Raw genomic sequence first — 23,262 nt, forward strand, 5'->3', positions numbered from 1 at the left:
CTATACAATACATACTATACAATATATACTATACTATACATACTATACTATACAATACATACTATACTATATCGACTATACTATACTATACATACTATACTATACTATACATACTATACTATAGCGACTATACTATACATACTATACTATACATACAATACTATATCTACTAAACTATACTATATCTACTATACTGTACAATATTTACTATACTATATCTACTATATTATTCTATATCTGCTGTACTATATCTATGATACTATACTATATCTACTATGCTATACTATATCTACTATACTATACTATACTATACATACTATATCTACTATACTATACTATACTATATCTACTATACTATATATATATACTATATCTACTATACTATACTATACTATATCTACTAAACTATACAATCCTACTATAAGACTACATGGTAATATTAAAGAAAGTACTAATATTTTGTGTTAAAAATTCCATTTCATTGTTAAAATAATGTCAAAATAGTTTCCTCTGTGCTCAAAGCATTCGCACCCATCACCTGTCCCCGCCCACTTCTCCCTGCGTTTGAGTCCTTGACACTGACTCCGGGTTGTACACTGGGTTAAAACAAAATCATCATTCTGACATTTTTGAAAACTAACAATAGCACAAATGAAAACAGATTATACTGCGGTTTGTAAAATGTAAAGTCATAATCAATATTTGGGAACGAGTTTATACAACGTCTTTGCTAAAATGTTGCCAAAACCATGAAGGAGATTCAAACTGATTCAGACTGACACTGGAACGCCTCTGGAGCCGTTCTGCCCCATCAATAAACCAGGACTCATTTCCAATAGAGTTTAAGACTTACTTAGACTCTAATGGAGTTTAGATGTAATGAATGTGAAACGAGCTCAGACATTCCCAGAACACAGACGTCCGGAGTGTGGCTGGTCCCTGAACGCAGCGCTGACACTGACACTGTGCGACCTTCACTGTTTCAAGGACAAACACAGCTCCCAAGACTTCCCCTCCCCACACCACCAGCACCACCCCCACCAGCACCACCACTGGGCTGACGCGTTTGTATCCACGCCGTCCCGGATTAGTCCTGGTTTAGACTGGGATCTGGTTTAGTCTTTGTTTATTTCTAGATGAAATCCTCATTTGGCTCTGATTCGACCTTTGTTTCGTTTCTATTCAAAGACACGAGTTGATGTGTCGTTTATTTCAGTCCTAAAAAGGGGTTTAGACCTGGCTTAGCTTTGCAGTGACTCGATGCACACGTTTGTGCTGCTTTGTATTCCCCAAAGTATTCCCCACTTTTCAGTCTGACAGGAGAAACCTTTTGGTGGCTGCTGTTGACATACAAAACAAACGTGTGGCCAAACAGCCTCTTCCACTCGCTCTCCTTTTGCCAACAGAGACATCCCAAAAGTCTATAATACTTAAGGTAATCAAGTCTGTAAACATAAGGTATTGAATACAAATCAACTTAACTAGGTAAAAGTATTGAGCAATTAAATATTTACTTTTAAGAGTATTTAACACATATTTGAGATCTAATTACGTGTCGAATGTAGTGATTTAGATAAAGAATTCAGCTCATTTTGAGTTAACGCGGAATTGATTTAGTCGATTCTTTTGTCATTTTTATCTATTTTTGTTTATTCAACTCAAAACCTTTAGTCAAAAACATCACCATGACTTTGCTCAAAAGGAGTCTGTGGAAAGTACTTATTACTTTTAAGTATCTGCTCTCAAATGGAGTGAAGTAAACGTAATAAAATAATCATAAGTAAAGTACAGATAAATTCACAAATGTACCTTTGCACGCCTGGTAACGCCCTGGTAACGCCCTGCTTTTATTGCATCCCTCTCAGTTTAGGAGCCAATATTTCTGTCTCCAATATAAAAAAAAAAGGTAAAACATTGACTTTTTTTGCAACCAATAAATCCGCGCGGGGACGACATTGTAAAAGCTTTAAAACATGTGACCCCGGGGCCTCTCGCGGGGCCGCTCGTGGGGCCCATCTGCGACACGCGGGGTCCCGGGCCGTGGGCCGTGTCCACAGATGAGCCGGGACAGCGGGACGTGTCCTGAAGACGTGATTCACCAAAAGCTTCAGTCTCGGGGCCTCGGGTCATGGCGGCGTCCCGAGCGCGCGCGCGCGACGGGGGGGAAGCCACAGGTTCAGATGCGCGCGTGTGACTCATCCCCCCCCCCCCCCCCCCCCCCCTCTCTCTCTCTCTCTCTCTCTCTCGCTCTCTCTCTCTCTCTCTGTCTCTCTCTCTCTCTCTCTCTCTCTCTCTGTCTGATCGTCAATACCGGGTGGTCAGTCGCGTTCGCATCTCTCCGTTTCCCGTCCTCACCTCTCTTTGCGCGCGCGGGACACCGGGACACACTTATGGCGACGCCGCTTTACGCACGGGACCTATCGCCGCTTCCCACCGTCTCGTGAAACATGCCAAGTCTGGGGTCGGCTCTTCACGCGTTCAAGCTCGCACCGCGGACTATCGCCACCGGCACGACGCGTCTCGCCCCCGTCCCGGTCCCCGCTCCTCGGCCCCCGGCACCAAACACGCCGCCGCCGCCACCGCCGCCAGCATGTCGTCCGGTCGCCTGTCCTCGTCCAAGTCGCTGTACATCGTCATGGAGGTGGTGATCGCCGTGTCCTCGGTGGTGGGCAACGTCATGGTGGTCTGGGCGGTGCGCATCAACCGCTCGCTGCGGGACACCACCTTCTGCTTCATCGTGTCGCTCGCGCTCGCCGACATCGCGGTGGGCGCGCTCGTCATCCCGCTCGCCATCACCATCAGCATCGGGCTCCAGACGCACTTCTACAGTTGCCTGCTCTTCGCGTGCACCGTGCTCGTGCTCACGCAGAGCTCCATCCTCGCGCTGCTCGCCATCGCCATCGACCGCTACCTGCGCGTCAAGATCCCCATGAGGTAGGCCACGAAGGTGAATCGAGTTCTGCACACTTTGCCGACACTTTTACGCGCGCGGGGTCCGGGGACGCGCGACTTCGGACTCTCGGGCCGCGGAGTTTAAGTTTGGGGGGGTCTTTGCGCACTAGAGGGGCTGTGATCACGTGAATCTCAACAGAGCAATTAAAGTCTTCTGAGTGCGCAAAGGACGCGTTTGAAGTTCTCTTAAAGGAGACTGTGTTTCCTCCTCCTCGTCTTGCTCAAAGCTGTATTTCGATTGTGTCCTGTTATGTCCTGAACCGTAGACTTGAGGCGGTGCTTAGAAGATTCTTGTTTTCCCCTACCCCCTATCCCCGCCCACATCCCCGTGCTTAGTTCGAATATTTTGAAAAATGACGACTTTGAGCTGCACATGTAGAGTTCTGAAGTGACATGAAGAATGAATTGATCTGTTTGGATCACTCCGACGTTTTTAGATCAATTCAGCACTTTACGATGAACAAAATGTAAGATAAGATAAGCCTTTATTAGTCCACACAACGGGGACAGTTCGGGTCAATGTCAAATGTCGATGTACTCATGTTGTCGTCATAACACGTCTTTTTTAAGATTGTCACAGTTATGGTGCTATTCTCGTCATCACGCCCCGTCCAGTTTTGCCTCGGATCAGCGCTTCTGTTGTAATGGCACTTCCGGACCAGCGGGAGCGCCGTTGGTTTAAATGGAGAACGAGGGAAAAGTCTTGCCGCTAAAACACGCTCTGAAGTAGAATGAGTTGTGTAAAATGTCCAACGTCCATGTGACCAACACGTCAACAATGCACCGATTCCCTCCCCTCAAAAACGGCTTTTTAGTTCGTCGTCTGGAGGTCGGCGGCTCTACGTTCACGTAAGAAGGATTACGTCGTACGGCGAGCTTCTGGAATAAGGTGGATGCCCTCTTTTAGCGACGGTGGACACGGTGGCCCAGATCGGACTTGGATCGGACCACTGCGCCACGGGGTCCGACGCCAAACCCATCAGCCGTCACCTTGACCTATCTCGCTCGCTGTTGGGTAACCGACTTGGTAAAAAAAACTTATCTTGGACTAAATTAGGTCCAAACTCCTTGCCCAGGCCTTCGATACATGCTTTTTAGGACCCGAGCCAAAGCGTGGGGTATTCTTAGGCCGAGAGTGAGAGATATTTTAAGTGAGAGAGCGGCCTGGGGGTCTCGAAAAGGTCACGGGCAGCTGCAGTTGTGTCGGCGGCAGAAGCATCAGCAGGATTAGGCGCATGGCAGTATCTCGAACCTGCCTGGAACGGTTGCACAAGACGTGGTTCTGGTGTTTTTTTCGGCAGGAAGCTAGCTTATCTCGAATCTGCATCGCGTCCACGTGGTTTTAGGTTATGAGTGCGCGATGACGGAGCGGGAGAGAGCAGTTTGTCTTTGGTAAAACGAGGCGTGCGAGAATGCATGAGCGGACGGCGACTCACAAAGGACACATTACGCAACTTCCAGCCACAAACTGTTCACTCATTTAGGACAAAGGAGTTAAATAAGGCGCTTCGGCGTGGCTCGTGAAAACAAAGGAAGTTCTAGTCTAAAGTCCGCTCCAAACCGCATGCTTTTATTGACAGACGATTGTAGACGTTGCCATTAAAACGTTTGCGTGTTTGTTTATTTGTTTTAAAGTGACGTATGACAGGTTTTATGATTTTCTAATTTAGACTTTATTTGGTTTACTTTAACCTGTTGTACATATTAAAGGTTGAATGGACGATTTCTTTGGCACAAATCTAAGTCTTATTTCCTCGTGGCGTGGATAAATCATTTGTCCTGCCACGTATCAATCATAAAACGCACCTACCGCTCCCCTGCAGCCGCGTGCGGTTCGTGCCCACGTTTCCGCGTGCCTAAGCGCATGGATCTATCATAATATAGTTCCCTCAGTGTACGGGGCAAAATGAAGACGGAGAAAGACAGTTCGAACTGACGCAGAAGTGGACAGAAATCAACGGGAGACGAGAGATGCAATGCGATCCGATGCGCTAATAAACAAACGCACGTGTGTGTTGTATCGGTCGCACGGGGGCGTGGCATGCGCACTTCCGCCTGTGTTCTCAAATCGAAAAATCGTCCATTGCGCCTTTAAATGTATATAAACATCAATCGAGCAGGTATTTTCTTGGCAAAAAAAATTGAAAATGACAGGAAGTGACATCACACCAGGGACACTCGTTCCAGTCAAAGTTTATTTGTCCCTCTAAACATGAATTCAACAAAATAAAGTTGCTCTCAGATGTTTATATCCTAAAAAAAAAAAGTGTGAGTGATGTCATCAATTACAAACAAGAAGTGAAATTAATTATTCTGTGATAAAAAATGTATAACTTTTAGCAAAATTCAAAATATATTTATAACTTAACTGCATTTTAGTTCAATGAGTCGTCAAACCTTTAGGGGGCGCTTTGAGTTTGGTTTTGTTGTTTTATGTTTAAAAAAGTAAAATAGCTATATTTCGATTTTGAAATAAATGTTGTGGGTTATTACAGTTTCAATCCAAAGGTACTTTTGTGAACGTTGCTGTCCGACTGCCCAAGTGAGATAATGCCAACGTGAGATAATAACAACCTGAGATAATGCCAACGTGAGATAATGCCAACGTGAGATAATGCCAACGTGAGATAATGCCAACGTGAGATAATGCCAACGTGAGATAATGCCAACGTGAGATAATAACAACCTGAGATAATGCCAACGTGAGATAATGCCAACGTGAGATAATGCCAACGTGAGATAATGTCAACGTGAGATAATGCCAACGTGAGATAATAACAACCTGAGATAATGCCAACGTGAGATAATAACAACGTGAGATAATGCCAACGTGAGATAATGCCAACGTGAGATAATGCCAACGTGAGATAATGCCAACGTGAGATAATAACAACCTGAGATAATGCCAACGTGAGATAATGCCAACGTGAGATAATAACAACCTGAGATAATGCCAACGTGAGATAATGTCAACGTGAGATAATGCCAACGTGAGATAATGCCAACGTGAGATAATAACAACCTGAGATAATGCCAACGTGAGATAATGCCAACGTGAGATAATAACAACCTGAGATAATGCCAACGTGAGATAATAACAACGTGAGATAATGCCAACGTGAGATAATGCCAACGTGAGATAATGCCAACGTGAGATAATGCCAACGTGAGATAATAACAACCTGAGATAATGCCAACGTGAGATAATGCCAACGTGAGATAATAACAACCTGAGATAATGCCAACGTGAGATAATGCCAACGTGAGATAATGCCAACGTGAGATAATAACAACCTGAGATAATGCCAACGTGAGATAATGCCAACGTGAGATAATAACAACCTGAGATAATGCCAACGTGAGATAATGCCAACGTGAGATAATGCCAACGTGAGATAATGCCAACGTGAGATAATGCCAACGTGAGATAATGCCAACGTGAGATAATAACAACCTGAGATAATGCCAACGTGAGATAATGCCAACGTGAGATAATGCCAACGTGAGATAATGTCAACGTGAGATAATGCCAACGTGAGATAATAACAACCTGAGATAATGCCAACGTGAGATAATAACAACGTGAGATAATGCCAACGTGAGATAATGCCAACGTGAGATAATGCCAACGTGAGATAATGCCAACGTGAGATAATAACAACCTGAGATAATGCCAACGTGAGATAATGCCAACGTGAGATAATAACAACCTGAGATAATGCCAACGTGAGATAATGTCAACGTGAGATAATGCCAACGTGAGATAATGCCAACGTGAGATAATAACAACCTGAGATAATGCCAACGTGAGATAATGCCAACGTGAGATAATAACAACCTGAGATAATGCCAACGTGAGATAATAACAACGTGAGATAATGCCAACGTGAGATAATGCCAACGTGAGATAATGCCAACGTGAGATAATGCCAACGTGAGATAATAACAACCTGAGATAATGCCAACGTGAGATAATGCCAACGTGAGATAATAACAACCTGAGATAATGCCAACGTGAGATAATGCCAACGTGAGATAATGCCAACGTGAGATAATAACAACCTGAGATAATGCCAACGTGAGATAATGCCAACGTGAGATAATAACAACCTGAGATAATGCCAACGTGAGATAATGCCAACGTGAGATAATAACAACCTGAGATAATGCCAACGTGAGATAATGCCAACGTGAGATAATGTCAACGTGAGATAATGCCAACGTGAGATAATGCCAACGTGAGATAATGCCAACCTGAGATAATGCCAACGTGAGATAATGCCAACGTGAGATAATGCCAACGTGAGATAATGCCAACCTGAGATAATGCCAACGTGAGATAATGTCAACGTGAGATAATGTCAACGTGAGATAATGCCAACGTGAGATAATGCCAACCTGAGATAATGCCAACGTGAGATAATGCCAACGTGAGATAATGCCAACGTGAGATAATGCCAACGTGAGATAATGCCAACCTGAGATAATGCCAACGTGAGATAATGCCAACCTGAGATAATGCCAACGTGAGATCATAACAACCTGAGATAATGCCAACGTGAGATAATGCCAACCTGAGATAATGCCAACCTGAGATAATGCCAACGTGAGATAATGCCAACGTGAGATAATAACAACCTGAGATATTGCTAACGTGAGATAATGCCAACCTGAGATAATGTCTCCCTCTTCATCCCTGTCTCTCTCTTCATCCCTGTCTCCCTCTTCATCCCTGTCTCTCTCTTCATCCCTGTCTCTCTCTTCATCCCTGTCTCCCTCTTCATCCCTGTCTCTCTCTTCATCCCTGTCTCCCTCTTCATCCCTGTCTCTCTCTTCATCCCCGTCTCCCTCTTCATCCCCGTCTCCCTCTTCATCCCTGTCTCTCTCTTCATCCCAGTCTCCCTCTTCATCCCTGTCTCCCTCTTCATCCCTGTCTCCCTCTTCATCCCCGTCTCCCTCTTCATCCCTGTCTCCCTCTTCATCCCCGTCTCCCTCTTCATCCCCGTCTCCCTCTTCATCCCTGTCTCTCTCTTCATCCCAGTCTCCCTCTTCATCCCTGTCTCCCTCTTCATCCCTGTCTCCCTCTTCATCCCCGTCTCCCTCTTCATCCCTGTCTCCCTCTTCATCCCTTTATCTCCCGCCCATTCCCCCCCATTTCTGTCATTTACCAAATTTGTGTCAATCATGCCAGTCTGTTTATAGCGTTTCATTATTTTAAACAGCAGCTGTTTGGAAAAGTCGTCTGTCAGTTGTTGCCTCGGGCCATTTAAGTTTGCAAAGAAAGTTTAGTTCAAGAAAAATATAGTATTTAAAGTGACACTAAAGTCTCTTGAGTTCATTTTTATGCACTCTGTTGTATTTAATGTATGATATATTAAGACAGCAGGAAAAATGGACAGCATGACACATTCTGTCCATGAGGAGGAGCTATATTTAAAAAAAATCTAATCACAATTGCTGTTTTGGAAATATGCAAAATTAGAACATTGCGTGTTCATTAATTTTTGCAATTTATAAGGAGACAATGTCAGACAAACGTGCAAAACAACAGCAACAACAAAAACAACACATGAAGCAGAATATAAGACACGCCCCCATCCCAGTAAAACATCTATAATTAAAACTATTAAAACTGACCTTAAGAAGAGATAGAAACATCTCTTAAACGACACATTTTAGAACATTTCTCACAATTTGTGAAAATATTGTCTGAAAAAACAACTAAACGAGACATTTGTTTTGTCACTATCGCCCCCTGTGGCCAGGTGAGGCAAACACGGTGCCGACTCTGGATAATGACGTCCCTCTCTCCCGCTCTCCCTCCCTCACCCACTCCCCCTGTCTTCCTCTTTCTCTTGCTGCCTCTCTTTTTCCTCCTAAAACACTCTCTGCCTCACCCTTTCTGGTCTTCTCCTCTCCTCTTCTCTCCACTCCTCTCTTTTACTCCCTCCCCCAGGTTTCTCTCCATTACTCACCCCTCCCTCCATCTCTTTTTTTGCCTTTCTCATCTCCTCGCTGCCCTTTCTGTTTTTGTCCATCTCTCCTCCTTCTCTCTCTCCTTCTCTCACCCGCTTTCGCCTGTTTTCCTCTCTCTCCCTCTGTCTCTTTCTCCTCTTAACACACTCTCTCCCTCACCCTTTCTGGTCTTTTCCTCTTCTCTCCCCCCTGTTCCTCTTACTCCCTTTCTCCACCCCTCTCTTTTACTCCCTCTTTCCCAACACATTGCTCTCCCTCCCCCAGGTTTCTCTCCATTACTCACCCCTTCCTCCTTCTCTTTTTCCGCCTTACTCACCTCCTCGCTGCTCTTTCCGTCTCTCTCCCTTTTCCCTCCTCTCTTGCTCCCCTTCCTCCCTCCATCCCTCCCTCCCTCCCCCTCTCTTTTACTCCCTCTGATTATTTTTATGGCCCTGTAGCGAGGGGCCGCATTAGGACTTGTTTCAGATCCCGGGGCCACTTACGGCTCGCATATTTGTGTCGTTGAAATGATTTGCGCGACCGAAATGAGAAAACTAAAATGTCAGGGCGGAGCAGGAGCGCACGAGGAGCGATATCTGGGCAAGGGAGACGTCTCTGATTTGTATGCAGACGGGAGCTCCAGGAGTTAGACCCCTCCGACAGAAACGCTTCAAATTGCCTGCTGGACATTAATATGCTGGGCAAAACTTGGAGCTGGCCTGTTTTTATACCTTCGGGTGGACGAGTTCGAGAGAGGGGGAAGAGGGGGAAGAGAGGAGGGAAAGCCAGAGGAAAGGGAGGAAACATACGAAGAGCTGGAGAGGGCGAGAAGATGCATCACGTGACCTTTCTGGTGGAAACGCTTCAATCCTTCATCCGGATCATTTTTTGACTTCTGTTTTCAATCTGATGGAAAAGGTTTGAGCGGCAGTGTTTGTACTCTGCTGAGCTCTGATTGGTTGCGGGAGGAGCTGAGGCCTATTGAGGTCCGGCCACCTCCACCTCAGAGCATTTGACCGAGGCTTTATGACGCTGTTGAAGACTGAGGGGAGGTTGTGTCGCACCTCAACCGAGAAAACGTGTGAATTTTGTTATAATATACAGAGGTTTTTACATTTGTGAATATTGATCTCTTTTCCCTTGGCAAGTTACAAGTTGGCTTTATGGAGAGACCACTCAAATGTATTGTTTTGTAGTATGTTTTCAATAAAGCTCGGGATATTGTTATTGTTGGGATATGAGTTTCCAAAAGGCCAGATTTTTTGGCGGGCCAAGGCCTCTGGGCCGGAGATGGACACTGTAAATACTGTCACACAAAATATCCCCAACACTCATACTTCCCAACTCATCCATCATCCCAGGGGGAGATGACGCATACAAAACGGGAGATTCCCCCCTTAAGAGGGAGATTTCAAATTTCATCAGAATTAAGATTAAGAGATAAAACAAATAAAATGAACGAAAACACTGAAATGCGAGCCACAGGACATGCAGAACGTATATCCGTCCCTCTTTTCGCTCCTCTATATGTTTCTGTATTGAACAGACCAGGCGGGGTTGAACCAGTATTTCTTTTTTTTGTCGGTTTGTCATTGGCGCCACTAGTTTCGGCACCGCTCACGTCGTTCATCATGATGTCGATTTCATATTAAATACCACCTGTGCACTTTAACTTTGCGATTTGCATTCTGGGACGTAGCGTTCTTAGCGTAATCACAACAAACATGGCGGCGCCCATGTCTGCTGTTCCCCCCCGCTCGCCTTCACTAACAAAATTAAGGATAACAGCGTAGAAAAGGTAAATTTTAGATTTTTTGATTTAAATATCTTCCAATCGGGAGATTTGGGGCCTGTCTCCCGATCAACCCGATCAGGAGACTCCAGACTAAGTCGGGAGAGTTGGGAAATTTAATGCAATAAAAATACCACTGAGATTAGATTTCTGTGAGAAATAACCAACAATGCTTTACAAAATTGCTCATGCAGAACTGAACCAGAATTAAACTAGGACAAGACTAGTACCAACAGGTCTGAACCAGGACTAACTCTGAAAAAAACAAGTCTAAATCTGAGCTAAACCAGACTAAACCAGACCAAACCTGGTCTAAACTATAAACCAAGTCTACATCAGAATTAAACTGGGCTTAAACTGGACCGGACCAGGACTAAACCAGGACTAGAACAGGACCAGATCTAGTCAGGATGTTATGTTCAAGAAATACATGTTTTTTTGTTTTGTTAAGACAAACACATATTGTGATTGTTGTTGTTGTCATGTTGCCCAGTCCCTGTACACACACACACACACACACACACACAGACACACACACACACACACACACACACACGTCATGTTTACTGAGCAATACTGGTGAATACAGATCGTCATATCAGATGTTTATTTCCTATGAATGCATAAATCCGTGTTTCCATCTGCTTCATCGGGCGAAGATTCAGCTCAGTTCTACTCAGAATAACAGTACAGGAATCCATCATTCTGAGAGTAAACGGCCCTGTGCGTTCTGATACTAATGAAGATAACAATGAACACAAAACATACACGGAATTAAGTGTTGGTTTCATGTGTTTCAGTCAATTAAACATAAATGGACACAAATGAAGGCTGTCCACACTCTTTAGATCAATTTAACTCAAGTTTGAACAAACAGCGGTTTTATTTGTATTTATTCAAAGCAAGGACGATGCACAGATAACATTAATCTCCAAGAGAAAAGATGCGCCGCAGCAGCTTTAGATAAAAACTCGTTTCCATCTGTCCTTGTGCAGGTCCAGATCTGCACCTCTCCTACACACACACCAAATAAATCAACATTTAATCCACAGAAAGTCTCCTAAAATGCAAATTCATCACCGTTAAAATTGCCCGTGGACGTCTCCATTAGAATATTTGAACGATCGCTCGATACGTTTGTACAGGAGCTTCATCTAACGAGCGGTGGCCTCCATCTGTCCTCGCCACCGTTATCACACTAATGAACAATCAAGTGTCCATATGTCCACGTCGGTCCTAATGGGGCGTGATCTTAATCCACCTCATTCACATTCATTCTCTCCGCTCATTGTCCACTTTCTCCTGTGAGATATAAGTCGCACTAGAGTATAAGTGTTTGATAAAATCCAAGACCAAGAACAGACATTTCATCTTGAAATGCAATTTAAAAATAATAACAGATGATAAATAGGTGTACGTATGCTAACGCTAACAACTTCAGCTACATGACGTATGCTAACGCTAACACCTTCAGCTACATGACGCACAGACAGAACTGTGGTAAATGTCTGGTATGTTAATGTAACATATGAACAGTTATTCAGATAACTATAGCATAAAGAACATGCTAACAAGTTTACCAAAGCATCAGTTTTACCCCAAATCACTAAATCCATTGAATTCTTCTTCCTCTGTGTCACTTCTAAACAACTCCACAAACTCCAGAGGTAGAGGAAGTGCTTCATATCGGGGTCTGACCTATATTCCCCGAGACCTGGGTAAGGGTTCTACGCTACTATATTTTATGCTGTAAAACCATACAATTATGCACCATGTTTGGGGATGTGGAACCTGAATCATTAGCCTATGATAGTAATAGTTCCCTTGTTTATAGAAAAGGGGGGACATAGGTACGCACCCCTTATTATCACCATGTGGCCTTTACTAGGAGCTAATTCACCGCACTTGATCCTGGTTCGAACCCATTTTAGTCCTGATAGATTTGTTTTGGACCTGTTCTGGTCCGGGTTTAGTCCTGGTCTAGTTTTGGTTTCGTCCCAAGTGATGATGTGGAGTCTGTGCAATTCTAGTTTTAGATTGGTCTGTTTTCAGAGTAGTTCCAAGTAGCATTTATTTATTTTTGACCACCCTGTTCTGACCACTCTGTTCATCATCACACTCCAGACGGGGGGGTGTCTTAAATCAGCCTGATAAGAAGCAGATGTCCGACTCCCGGCGACAGCAAAGCAAACGCCGGGTTTTGTCATTTTGTGTCACAATAAACAAGCGTAAAGCGTCTCTGATCACGTTTTCGGCCCTGTTCTCGCTCTTTCAGACTCTGGCCGACACACGGACAAAGCCGCGCTGTCACAATCTGCTGCTCGCACTGTGACGAGCGACGTGGGGTCAAAGGTCACGCGAGAATCAATCTTGGTTGTATTTGGACTCGGTTTTGTTCATTACGTAGTTTTAGTTTTGCAGTTTATCACGAACAAGATGTAAAATCACGATCTGTGTTTATGAGTTATCACTTAACAGAAAGCATAATGTGTGTTCTTTAATACTTGACAAAAAGACGGAAATAGGCCTTTGAACTGACTAAACTAATCAAATAATTATGTATTTATAGGGTTTTCAATTTCAATTTGATTGTGATTAATTGTGCATCAGTGGGAGTCGCTCTCAAAGCTAAACCATGACCCTGTTTGTTTACAATCAGAGGTAGTACTTAGTTACATTTACTCTGGTACATTTACTCAACTCCACGTTTAAAGCGCCCCCTACAGGTCGGACGACTCATCGAACTAAAATGCAATTAAGATAAATATATTTTGAATTGAGCTAAAAATGATAAAAATGTATATGTAAATGTAGAAGAGCAAACTTTTAGGTTTATAATTACACTTCCTGTTTGTAATCTATAACATCACACCAGGAAATTACCCAGCAACTACGGGACCAAAACTCACGCAATGTCAATTTTTTTTTTTATTTAAAGGTGGAATGGATGATTTTTTTGGCCCAAATCTGAGTCTCATTTCCTCGTGGCGTGGACTGCCGATTAGTCCTGCCACGTATCAATCATAAAACGCACCTACCGCTCACCTGCAGCCGCGTGCGGATCGTCCCATGAGAGCAGCACGTTTCCCTGTGTCTAAGCGCATTGATCTATCATAATATAGTTCCCTCAGTGTACGGGACAAAATTAAGACAGAGAAAGACAGTTTGAGCTGACTCAGAAGAGACGGAAATCTACGGGAGACGAGAGATGTGATGTGATCCGTCGCGCTAATAAACAAACACATGTCTAGTCGCGAGGCTGTTGTGTGCGTCCGAACGGGGAGTTCTCAAATCGGCGAAAAATCGTCCATTAGGTCTTTAACAAATAAAAATAAATGAGAGCAACTTTATTTTGTTGAATTAATGTTTAGAGTCAAAAAAGTTGTTTCTTTTGTGTAAATTCTGCATAAACTTTGACTGGAATGACCTGGTGTGACGTCACTTCCTGTCATTTTCTACAAATTTTTCAACATTTTCTCCACAAATACCTGCTTGATTGGTGTAAAACTATAATTTATATGTACAACAGGTATAAATACATCAAATAAAGTTAAAATTAAGAAATCGTAAAAACCCGTCAAACGTCACTTTTAGGCCACACTGCAGGTCCAGTCGGATTGTCTTTACCCCAAATGTGACGGATCCAGGCCACTTTCACACATGGTACTACATTTAAAGCGTCTCCAGTCTGAACAGGCTGATCACATTTATCTGACTTCTGCTCTGGGATAAAACAGGTGCCACATTTTGTTTTTTATTGGAAAAGAAACTAATTAAACAGATACACCTTCCAAAACGCCTGCCAGACGACAGCGGCAAAGCCAGAACGCTCCCAAAAACGTGCCCAAAAGAGTGAAGCACCGAAATGGTTTTGTAAAGAGTGACAAAGGCGAAATACCAACTTTTGCCCCTCAAAGACAAAAGATAAAGATAATTAAAACCGTAATAAACGCTGTTCCCTCTTCTCATCATGTGACAACAGCACAAATCCTAGTTCTGTCCCGTTTCTTCTCGGATCGGGTGTCACATGAAAACTGATTTGATCTTCTCCCTCGGCAGTTACAAGCGCGTGGTGACGGCGCGACGAGCCGGGATCGCCGTGCTGCTCAGCTGGCTCGTGTCCATCGTGGTGGGACTGACCCCGATGCTGGGCTGGAACAACCTGCACCAGCTCCAGCAGAACGGCTCGCTCCTCGCGCCCGCCGACCTCGCCGCCGGCCTGCCCGTGGCCTCCCGGGACCTCGTGGTGACCTGCGAGTTCGAGACGGTCATCAGCATGAACTACATGGTGTACTTTAACTTCCTGGGCTGGGTCCTGCCCCCCCTGCTGCTCATGCTGGGGATCTACGTGGAGATCTTCTACATGATTCACAGGCAGCTCAACAAGAAGGTCAGACAAGACACGAGACCACACCTTTCAAGTTTTGCTGTCTTAAAAGCGCCATAAACAGAACAATTACATTTTTAACGGTTTGCATAGCTCCAAACGTATAGCTCGCTTACATATAGAAAACCAAGAATCTAAATTATTCACCCCAATGAGTTTATTAGCGCGTTTCACCACTACTTTCTGGTTTTCGGATGATGAAACGCTCTATAATTAGATTCAGAACGGACTCGGTGGTCTCATTCCGACACCATCAGCTGCTTTTACGACCTACTGTATCTGTATCAGAGCCAAACAGATTGTGCAGACTACATGGACACACTCACAGGCTCTTTGAGGCTGTAGTTGACTAAAGAAATAGAGATTAGAGTGTAGAGTATCTCTATGATCTGACCCTGGATCTGAGCCAGACTACACTCACTAGATTACAACTGCAAAAGGGAACATATGAAGCTAATCAGGAACGGGCCTGGTTCATACTTGGATGGAAGACCACTGGAATGCCAGGTCCCACAAGGGGGCGATATTGCACACTGCTGTTTTGTCCTTAGGCAAGACACTTCACCTTAGCTCCGGTGTCCAAGTTCAATGGTGTATGAACGAGAGTATCTGTGCGTCATGTCAACATTTGCTGTCCCAAATAACCAAACAAATGTTGATGAAGATGATGTCACTTCCTGAGCTGCCAGGAAGTGACATCATCCAGGCCCATCAGGCTGACCACGCCCCAGCAAGTATCATCAGATGATAAGTGACAGTTCTGAAGACGGCTCACAGTTAAGCATCTGAAACATGTCAACAAGGTACAAACATCTCCTGAACTGATCGTCTTAAGAAAAGAACCTAAAATGCACGTTGTCATGGTGATTAATACACCAGTGAAACTATTACTTTCCTTTTTATACAAAAGTAGCAGCCTCATTCACATAAAACATTCACATCTCCAGATGTGAATTAAAAATGTTCAAATCACTCCAATTGTCAAATATTTATGAAGTTGTAATTGACTGTGACGTCTGCTCATCTCCATGGTATTCTCCAAGCTCCGCCTGCTTTTGGCCCTTTTCTCACTCTTGATGATGCACCAGATCTGACCTGTAACTTGTCCTGGTGGTGTCACCCGCTTGTCTAATGGAGATGTTTAAAGCCAAATTGTGGAACATTCCAGACACAGTCACATCATCTCCATGGAGGACAGCAGGTGGCAGACCTACTGCAATCACACGTTTGGCTGAAGTCAGTCCAAAGTCCTCCACGACACAAAGCAGCAGCTGTGCTGCTAATTAGCATATCACAATTAGTCCCAGTAAATTAGACAGCTAATCCAAAGGTTCTCCACTACAAACACTTACCAAAGTTATAGATTCCTATAACACGTCAATTCAAGATGACTCAGTTCTCTGTTATGAGCCCGATTTACCAAATCACAAGCCGTGTAATAAGTAACATACAAGAGAAATCAGGTTAGTTTAGTTTCTTTTATTGTGAACATATGATGATGACAGAGCTAGCGCACTGTGACTATGTGGCTTCTGAAGGTTCCTGGTTCCACTTCCTGGTTCCACTTCCTGGTTCCACTTCCTGGCAGAGTTTGCGTGTTTGTCCTCGTGTCTGGGCGGGTTTCCTCTGGCTCCCGTTTCTCCATCATCATGCTCAATATTATCCTCCAGCTGAGACGTGTCCCTGGACTGCACCACCCACCGCTCCTGACCCGTTTAACCTGGACCCTTGAAGGATGGGTCAAATAAAACACATTTTGTACTTTATTACATTTTATGAACTTTTAACCTTATTACAACAGTGTTTCTTCATCATTCGTTCACTCAAAGTTGTATCCTACGACCCGCTCCATCTTCTCTACACTCTGTTACTATTATTGGACGAATAAGAATGAGTTCTAAGATGTCACGTAGCCACTTTTCAAATATTAAAAACACGACGCAAATGAAAACCAGTGATTGACAATAAACCTGAACCCCTCCTTCTCCAGGTGATGTCACACCACTCGGACCCGCGGCGTTACTTCGGCAAGGAGCTGAAACTGGCCAAGTCGCTGGCGCTGGTCCTGTTCCTGTTCGCCGTGAGCTGGCTGCCGCTCCACATCCTCAACTGCATCACGCTCTTCTGCCCCGGCTGCCACTCGCCCGGCTCGCTCATCTACGTCGCCATCCTGCTGAGCCACGCCAACTCCGCCGTCAACCCCGTCGTCTACGCCTTCCGCATCAACAAGTTCCGGACGGCCTTCAGGAAGATCTGGCAGCGGTACGTCCTCTGCCACGACCCGGTGGGACGGCTGCCGCAGCGGGGGAGCCAGAGGGGCTGGACCGGGCGAGAGACCCGGCTAAAGCGGGACGACGACGACGACGTGTGACGGTTAGCCGAGTTAGCCGAGAACTGTTTACGCTGACGGCGAATGTTTACAAGAGGATTACAGCCTCGGTATCCAGGAAGATTCTGCAGTTTAAGTCCTGATTTTGTATTTTAAGACCAGATTTAACCAGGTTTAGTGTTATATTACTCAAACTTCACGGGAATCAAACGTCTTTAGACCTGGAAGTCCTTGTTTGCACCTGAGAAAATCAAGTTACCGTATTTTCCGGACTATAAGTCTTTTTTCATAGTTTTGGCCGGGGTGCGACTTATACTTCAGAGCGACTTATATGGGATATTATTTGTTATTTTCACGCTGACAACCACAAGAGGGCGCTCTAGGCTCTAAGCGACGCAGAAGAAGAATCTGCACTTCCTCTACCTCTGGAGTTTGTGGAGTTGTTTAGAAGTGACACAGAGGAAGAAGAATTCAATGGATTTAGTGATTTGGGGTAAAACTGATGCTTTGGTAAACTTGTTAGCATGTTCTTTATGCTATAGTTATCTGAATAACTGTTCATATGTTACGTTAACATACCAGACACTTACCACAGTTCTGTCTGTGCGTCATGTAGCTGAAGGTGTTAGCATTAGCATACGTACACCTATTCACTAAGTTCTCTCATCTGTTATTATTTTAAACTGCATTTCAAGATGAAATGTCTCAAATAAATTTCACCAAATGCGACTTATATATGTTTTTTTCTTCTCTATTATGCATTTTTTTGGGCGACTTATACTCCGGAAAATACGATAGTCCTTTTTTAGACCGTAAAGTTCTAGTTTAGACCTGTTTTGCCCTGAATTCCTCCTGGTTAAGTCTTATGAACTCTAAATGTGTTTTGAGAACTGTATAAAAGCAGTTGTTGGGGCCAAATCCGGAGAAACGCAGAAACGGACGCGTCAAACGGAGACGAAGAAGATGATTTTCTACTGGGAAAAAAGGGCTTTCACTGGAGAACCGTGGACTCACCGAGCGTGGACGAAACACTAACCTGCTGAACTTGAATAGAAAGTAGCACATGAAGAACAAACGTGAGCTTTGTAAAGTGTTTTTTTGACCTGAACTCAATGCCTTTTTATTTATGCTATCGCGTATTAGCCTCGTTTGGCATTAGCCCCGTGTACACGTGTAAAGATTCACACTTAGGCATTTATTACAACAGAGACCAGACCTGTGTTATCAAAAGGCGCGGGCGAGATGTTTTTAAATTTACAAACGTCGAACTTTTGTGTAACACGTGGCTCGACAGCAGATCGTTAAAGCGGCGAGTTTCCTTCGTGACGTCCGTTGTTTGTTGTGTCATTCTCACATATTTAAAGGGCAAACGCCGGGCGCAGACGCCGGGCGCAGACACGGGCGCAGACGCGGGCGCAGACGCAGACGCCGGACGCAGGCGCCGGGCGCAGACGCGGGCGCAGACGCGGGCGCAGACGCCGGACGCAGACGCCAGGCGCAGACGCGGGCGCAGACGCAGACGCCGGGCGCAGACGCGGGCGCAGACGCGGGCGCAGACGCGGGCGCAGACGCCGGGCGCAGGCGGGCGACGCGTCCTGCCCGCGGACACGACAACCGTACGCCCCACTCGGAGATATCGAGCGCCCGACTTTGCGGCGCCTGTTTGTAAACGCCTCAGTCAAAGCTCAGTATGTAACTTTCTGGAGGTGGAAAGTCACAAAGTATAAAGTAAGGCCATGTGCACACGTAGGCGGGTATTTTTATAAACGCACATCTGCCGCCCTTTGTTTTATTAAGTATTATTAAGTAAGTATTGCGCACACACATAATCGTTTTAAATACACGTCCATCCACTCAAACCCGTCTTGAGCGCGGTCATAAACATGCCAGACCAGTAGGTGGCAGTGTTTACCTAAAAGACCCAATCTATCCAATGAGAGTCCAATGAGTTGTCCACTTTCAGGCATAAACAAGGACGCCCGTGTGACGTGTGTTCAGTCATTGTCGTAGATTTTGACGTTTGGGAACTTAAAAGGCCTTTTATCCACGTCCAGACTCAAACGCAAAGACGGAGTTTTCCAGAAGCACCGTTTTTCAAGAGCAGAATCCTCGTGTTATTGTGGACGACGGGTCAAATTGTGGACGAATATATCTGCGTTTCATCAGATACTCGGCTCCATGTGCTTGAGGCCGCTGTACTTTGCTCAAGTCGTTATTGCTGCGGATACGTTTTACTTTTACTTTACTACATTTGAGAGTACATTCTACTTTATTAACGTTTTGAACTGGACCGAAAGAAAAAAGTACTTAAAGTGCCCCCTACAGGCCGGACAACTCGTTGAAATAAAATCCAGTTAAGAAAAATGTTCAATGTGAATGAATTTTGCTGGAAAATTGTTTAAAAAATGTCCCAGAATAGCTTATTTTTTCAGTTCATAATTTCACTTCCTGTTTGTAATTGATGACGTCACAGTAGGAAATTACCCAGCAAACACTGGGCCAAAACTCATCTAATGTCACAATGATTTCAATTTGACGAATAAGAAAATATGAGAGCGACTTTTGTTGAATTCATGTTTAGAGTCAAAAAAGTTGTTTCTTTGTGTAAATTCTGCATAAACTGTGACTGGAATGAGTGTCCCTGGTGTGATGTCACTTCCTGTCATTTGCTACAGATTTTTCAACGTTTTCTCCACAAATACCTGCTCGATTGGGGTAAAACTATCATTTTTATGTTCAACAAATACACAAAATGAATTCAAAATTAGAACGTCGTAAAAACCTGTCATACGTCACTTTAACGTTCAAGCCACAGCTTTTAAACAAAAATATATACATCAAATTCACTCAAGAAAGTGAAGAAATAGATGCAAATTGTTTCTATTGTGTGAAATACTGCAAAACTTCAAAACATTTACTTAAGCAGAGTCTTTTTGCATTATTTTTACTTGAATAATTTGTGTCTCTACTTTTACTTAAATAACTCATTTAAAGGTGGTATGGACAATTTTTTTCAGCAAATTTTTAATCATATTTCCTCGTGGCGTGGATAAATCATTAGTCCTGCCACGTTTCAATCATAAAACGCACCTATCGCTCCCCTGCAGCCGCGTCAGGCTCGTCCCCACGTTTCCGAGTGCCTAAGCGCATGGATCTATCATAATATAGTTCCCTCAGTGTACGGGGCAAAATGAAGACGGAGAAAGACAGTTCGAGCTGACGCAGAAGTGGACAGAAATCTACGGGAGACGAGAGATGCGATGCGCTCCGTTGCGCTAATAAACAAACGCGCGAGTGTGTTGTATCAGTCCATACCGCCTTTAAGTATTTCTTCTGCATAATTAAAGTAAAATCCACACTTCTGAACATTCAACAGTAAGTACAAAGGTTTTATACATTTTAGTGCAAGAAAAATGAAAAACTTCCTCTTGTTTTAGTCCATGTTTTGGCTATAAAGTTACGTACTGTGCCTTTAAATGAAAGAGACTTGTACTTGTACTTGTACTTGTACGTGGCGATGTTAAATCCCATCTTTGCTTAAATGTTTTGGACGATCTTTAAATGAAACCGCACTTTTGTCCTAATTTGTGTCATTCCTTTTACTTTGTGTATTAAGACGACTTGTGCAAATTATTATTTTGGAGGAAATTAAAATGTGCTCGTTTTGCCGTAATGAAACAATCGTGTTGTATTTTAAAAAGAGTCGAGTGGCGGATGTGGAGATGATTGATTTGATGGATAATGGTGATTATCCGGGTCACTTTATAATCATAAGGACAAAAGAATGATCATCCAAACAATTTCAGGAGCAAAAATCATCCGGCTGTTTGCGTCACATTCACGTCCTGGAGAAATGTGAACGAAAGACATTTTTTTTACTGTTATTTTGAGTCAATAATCATATAATTGTAATCCTTGTTCCCACGATAACTGTACTATGAATTAAAAGGAGCAGACTTTCCATTCTGTTGTTCCAATTATTATATTCGGCTGAACACAGACGTTTCACTTGAATTTGCCTTAATGGACAAAGTGCTGGTCCTGTCAGTGCTGGTCCTGTCAGTGTCTCTGTCAGTGCTGGTCCTGTCAGTGTCTCTGTCAGTGCTGGTCCGGTCAGTGCGTCTGTCAGTGCTGGTCCGGTCAGTGTCTCTGTCAGTGCTGGTCCGGTCAGTGTCTCTGTCAGTGCTGGTCCGGTCAGTGCGTCTGTCAGTGCTGGTCCGGTCAGTGTCTCTGTCAGTGCTGGTCCGGTCAGTGTCTCTGTCAGTGCTGGTCCGGTCAGTGTCTCTGTCAGTGCTGGTCCGGTCAGTGTCTCTGTCAGTGCTGGTCCGATCAGTGTCTCTGTCAGTGCTGGTCCGGTCAGTGCGTCTGTCAGTGCTGGTCCGGTCAGTGCGTCTGTCAGTGCTGGTCCTGTCAGTGTCTCTGTCAGTGCTGGTCCGGTCAGGGCGTCTGTCAGTGCTGGTCCGGTCAGTGTCTCTGTCAGTGCTGGTCCGGTCAGTGTCTCTGTCAGTGCTGGTCCGGTCAGTGCGTCTGTCAGTGCTGGTCCGGTCAGTGTCTCTGTCAGTGCTGGTCCGGTCAGTGTCTCTGTCAGTGCTGGTCCGGTCAGTGTCTCTGTCAGTGCTGGTCCGATCAGTGTCTCTGTCAGTGCTGGTCCGGTCAGTGTCTCTGTCAGTGCTGGTCCGGTCAGTGTCTCTGTCAGTGCTGGTCCGGTCAGTGTCTCTATCAGTTGTTTTAGTTGATATTTGTGGTTTTATTGCAAAAATCCGCTTCATGTCCCGACCTAATCTCACATCACTGTCACATCAGGACTGAATGTGGTTTTACAGTGAAATAACTGCATTCGACGTGTGTTTGACAAAATACTCTTTTATTTTGATAACAACATCTGTTCGCCCGTTATTCTGTAACAAATGAAATGTCAGCAGAGCGTTTATCGAGCTAAATGCCAGATTTAGATCGACTAATCACATTAATATGCTGTAATTTGTTAATTAAATATTGAATCAAATCAGCAGTCGCCTCACAGTCCAGGCTCATTTTATTATGTATTATCTATTTATTAACCTTTATTTAACCCAGTGAGATTGAGACCTTTTTTTCAAGTAAACACACATTTTAAAACACACACATTTTAAAACACACACATTTTAAAACACACACATTTTAAAACACACACATTTTAAAACATTACACATTTTAAAACGTTTCACATTTTAAAACGTTACACATTTTAAAACGTTACACATTTTAAAACATTACACATTTTAAAACATTACACATTTTAAAACATTACACATTTTAAAACGTTACAAATTTTAAAACATTACACATTTTAAAACATTACACATTTTAAAACATTACACATTAAAGAAAGAAAGAAAACACACAACATTCAAAAAGCACACAACATGTTTAAAGCTTCATTCTCTCACAAAAATTCCCAAATTGAGGCCATTTCACACAATCTCAACTCCGACTGTGAGGAGTTCCAAGCTGCAGGAGCAGCTTAGGTCCGGGCTCTTCCCCCAGTATATAACATAAGACACAATGACCCTCCGCTCTGCGCACCAGGACCAGACGTTTACGAGCTTCAATACGGCAATAAAAAACAAGTTTAATCTTTTATCTTTTTTTAACCAGGTTTTGTAAGTGAGCGTTAAAAGATTAAGAGAGCTCCAGGTCCAATCCAACAGACAAAAGACAAAACAGCTGCACTAAACCAGGACCAACAGACAATTCAAGCATTTTATTCTATTTGTCCGTTTGTAGCACATTTATGCTCATGACAATTTACTATCATAAAATGTCTCTATTGATAGAAAATGCCCCAACTCCATTCACATCCAGGTT

General features: G+C 43.9%; 1 protein-coding gene across 1 annotated transcript; it reads left to right on the plus strand.

The window, feature by feature from the left end:
• The first annotated feature begins 2,375 nt into the window (after window positions 1–2,375).
• Window positions 2,376–17,610, plus strand: LOC140365237 (adenosine receptor A1-like). Its single transcript, XM_072451529.1, has 3 exons — window positions 2,376–2,934; window positions 14,759–15,089; window positions 17,077–17,610. The coding sequence occupies exons 1-3, from the start codon at window positions 2,591–2,593 to the stop codon at window positions 17,455–17,457; spliced, it is 1,056 nt and encodes a 351-aa protein (XP_072307630.1). The 5' UTR covers window positions 2,376–2,590; the 3' UTR covers window positions 17,458–17,610.
• The last annotated feature ends 5,652 nt before the right edge of the window (window positions 17,611–23,262 follow it).

This window comes from Eucyclogobius newberryi, unplaced genomic scaffold (assembly GCF_026437365.1).
Source record: "Eucyclogobius newberryi isolate DKJ021-1_F unplaced genomic scaffold, fEucNew1.0.hap1 SCAF_19, whole genome shotgun sequence".
Lineage (NCBI taxonomy): Eukaryota > Metazoa > Chordata > Actinopteri > Gobiiformes > Gobiidae > Eucyclogobius > Eucyclogobius newberryi.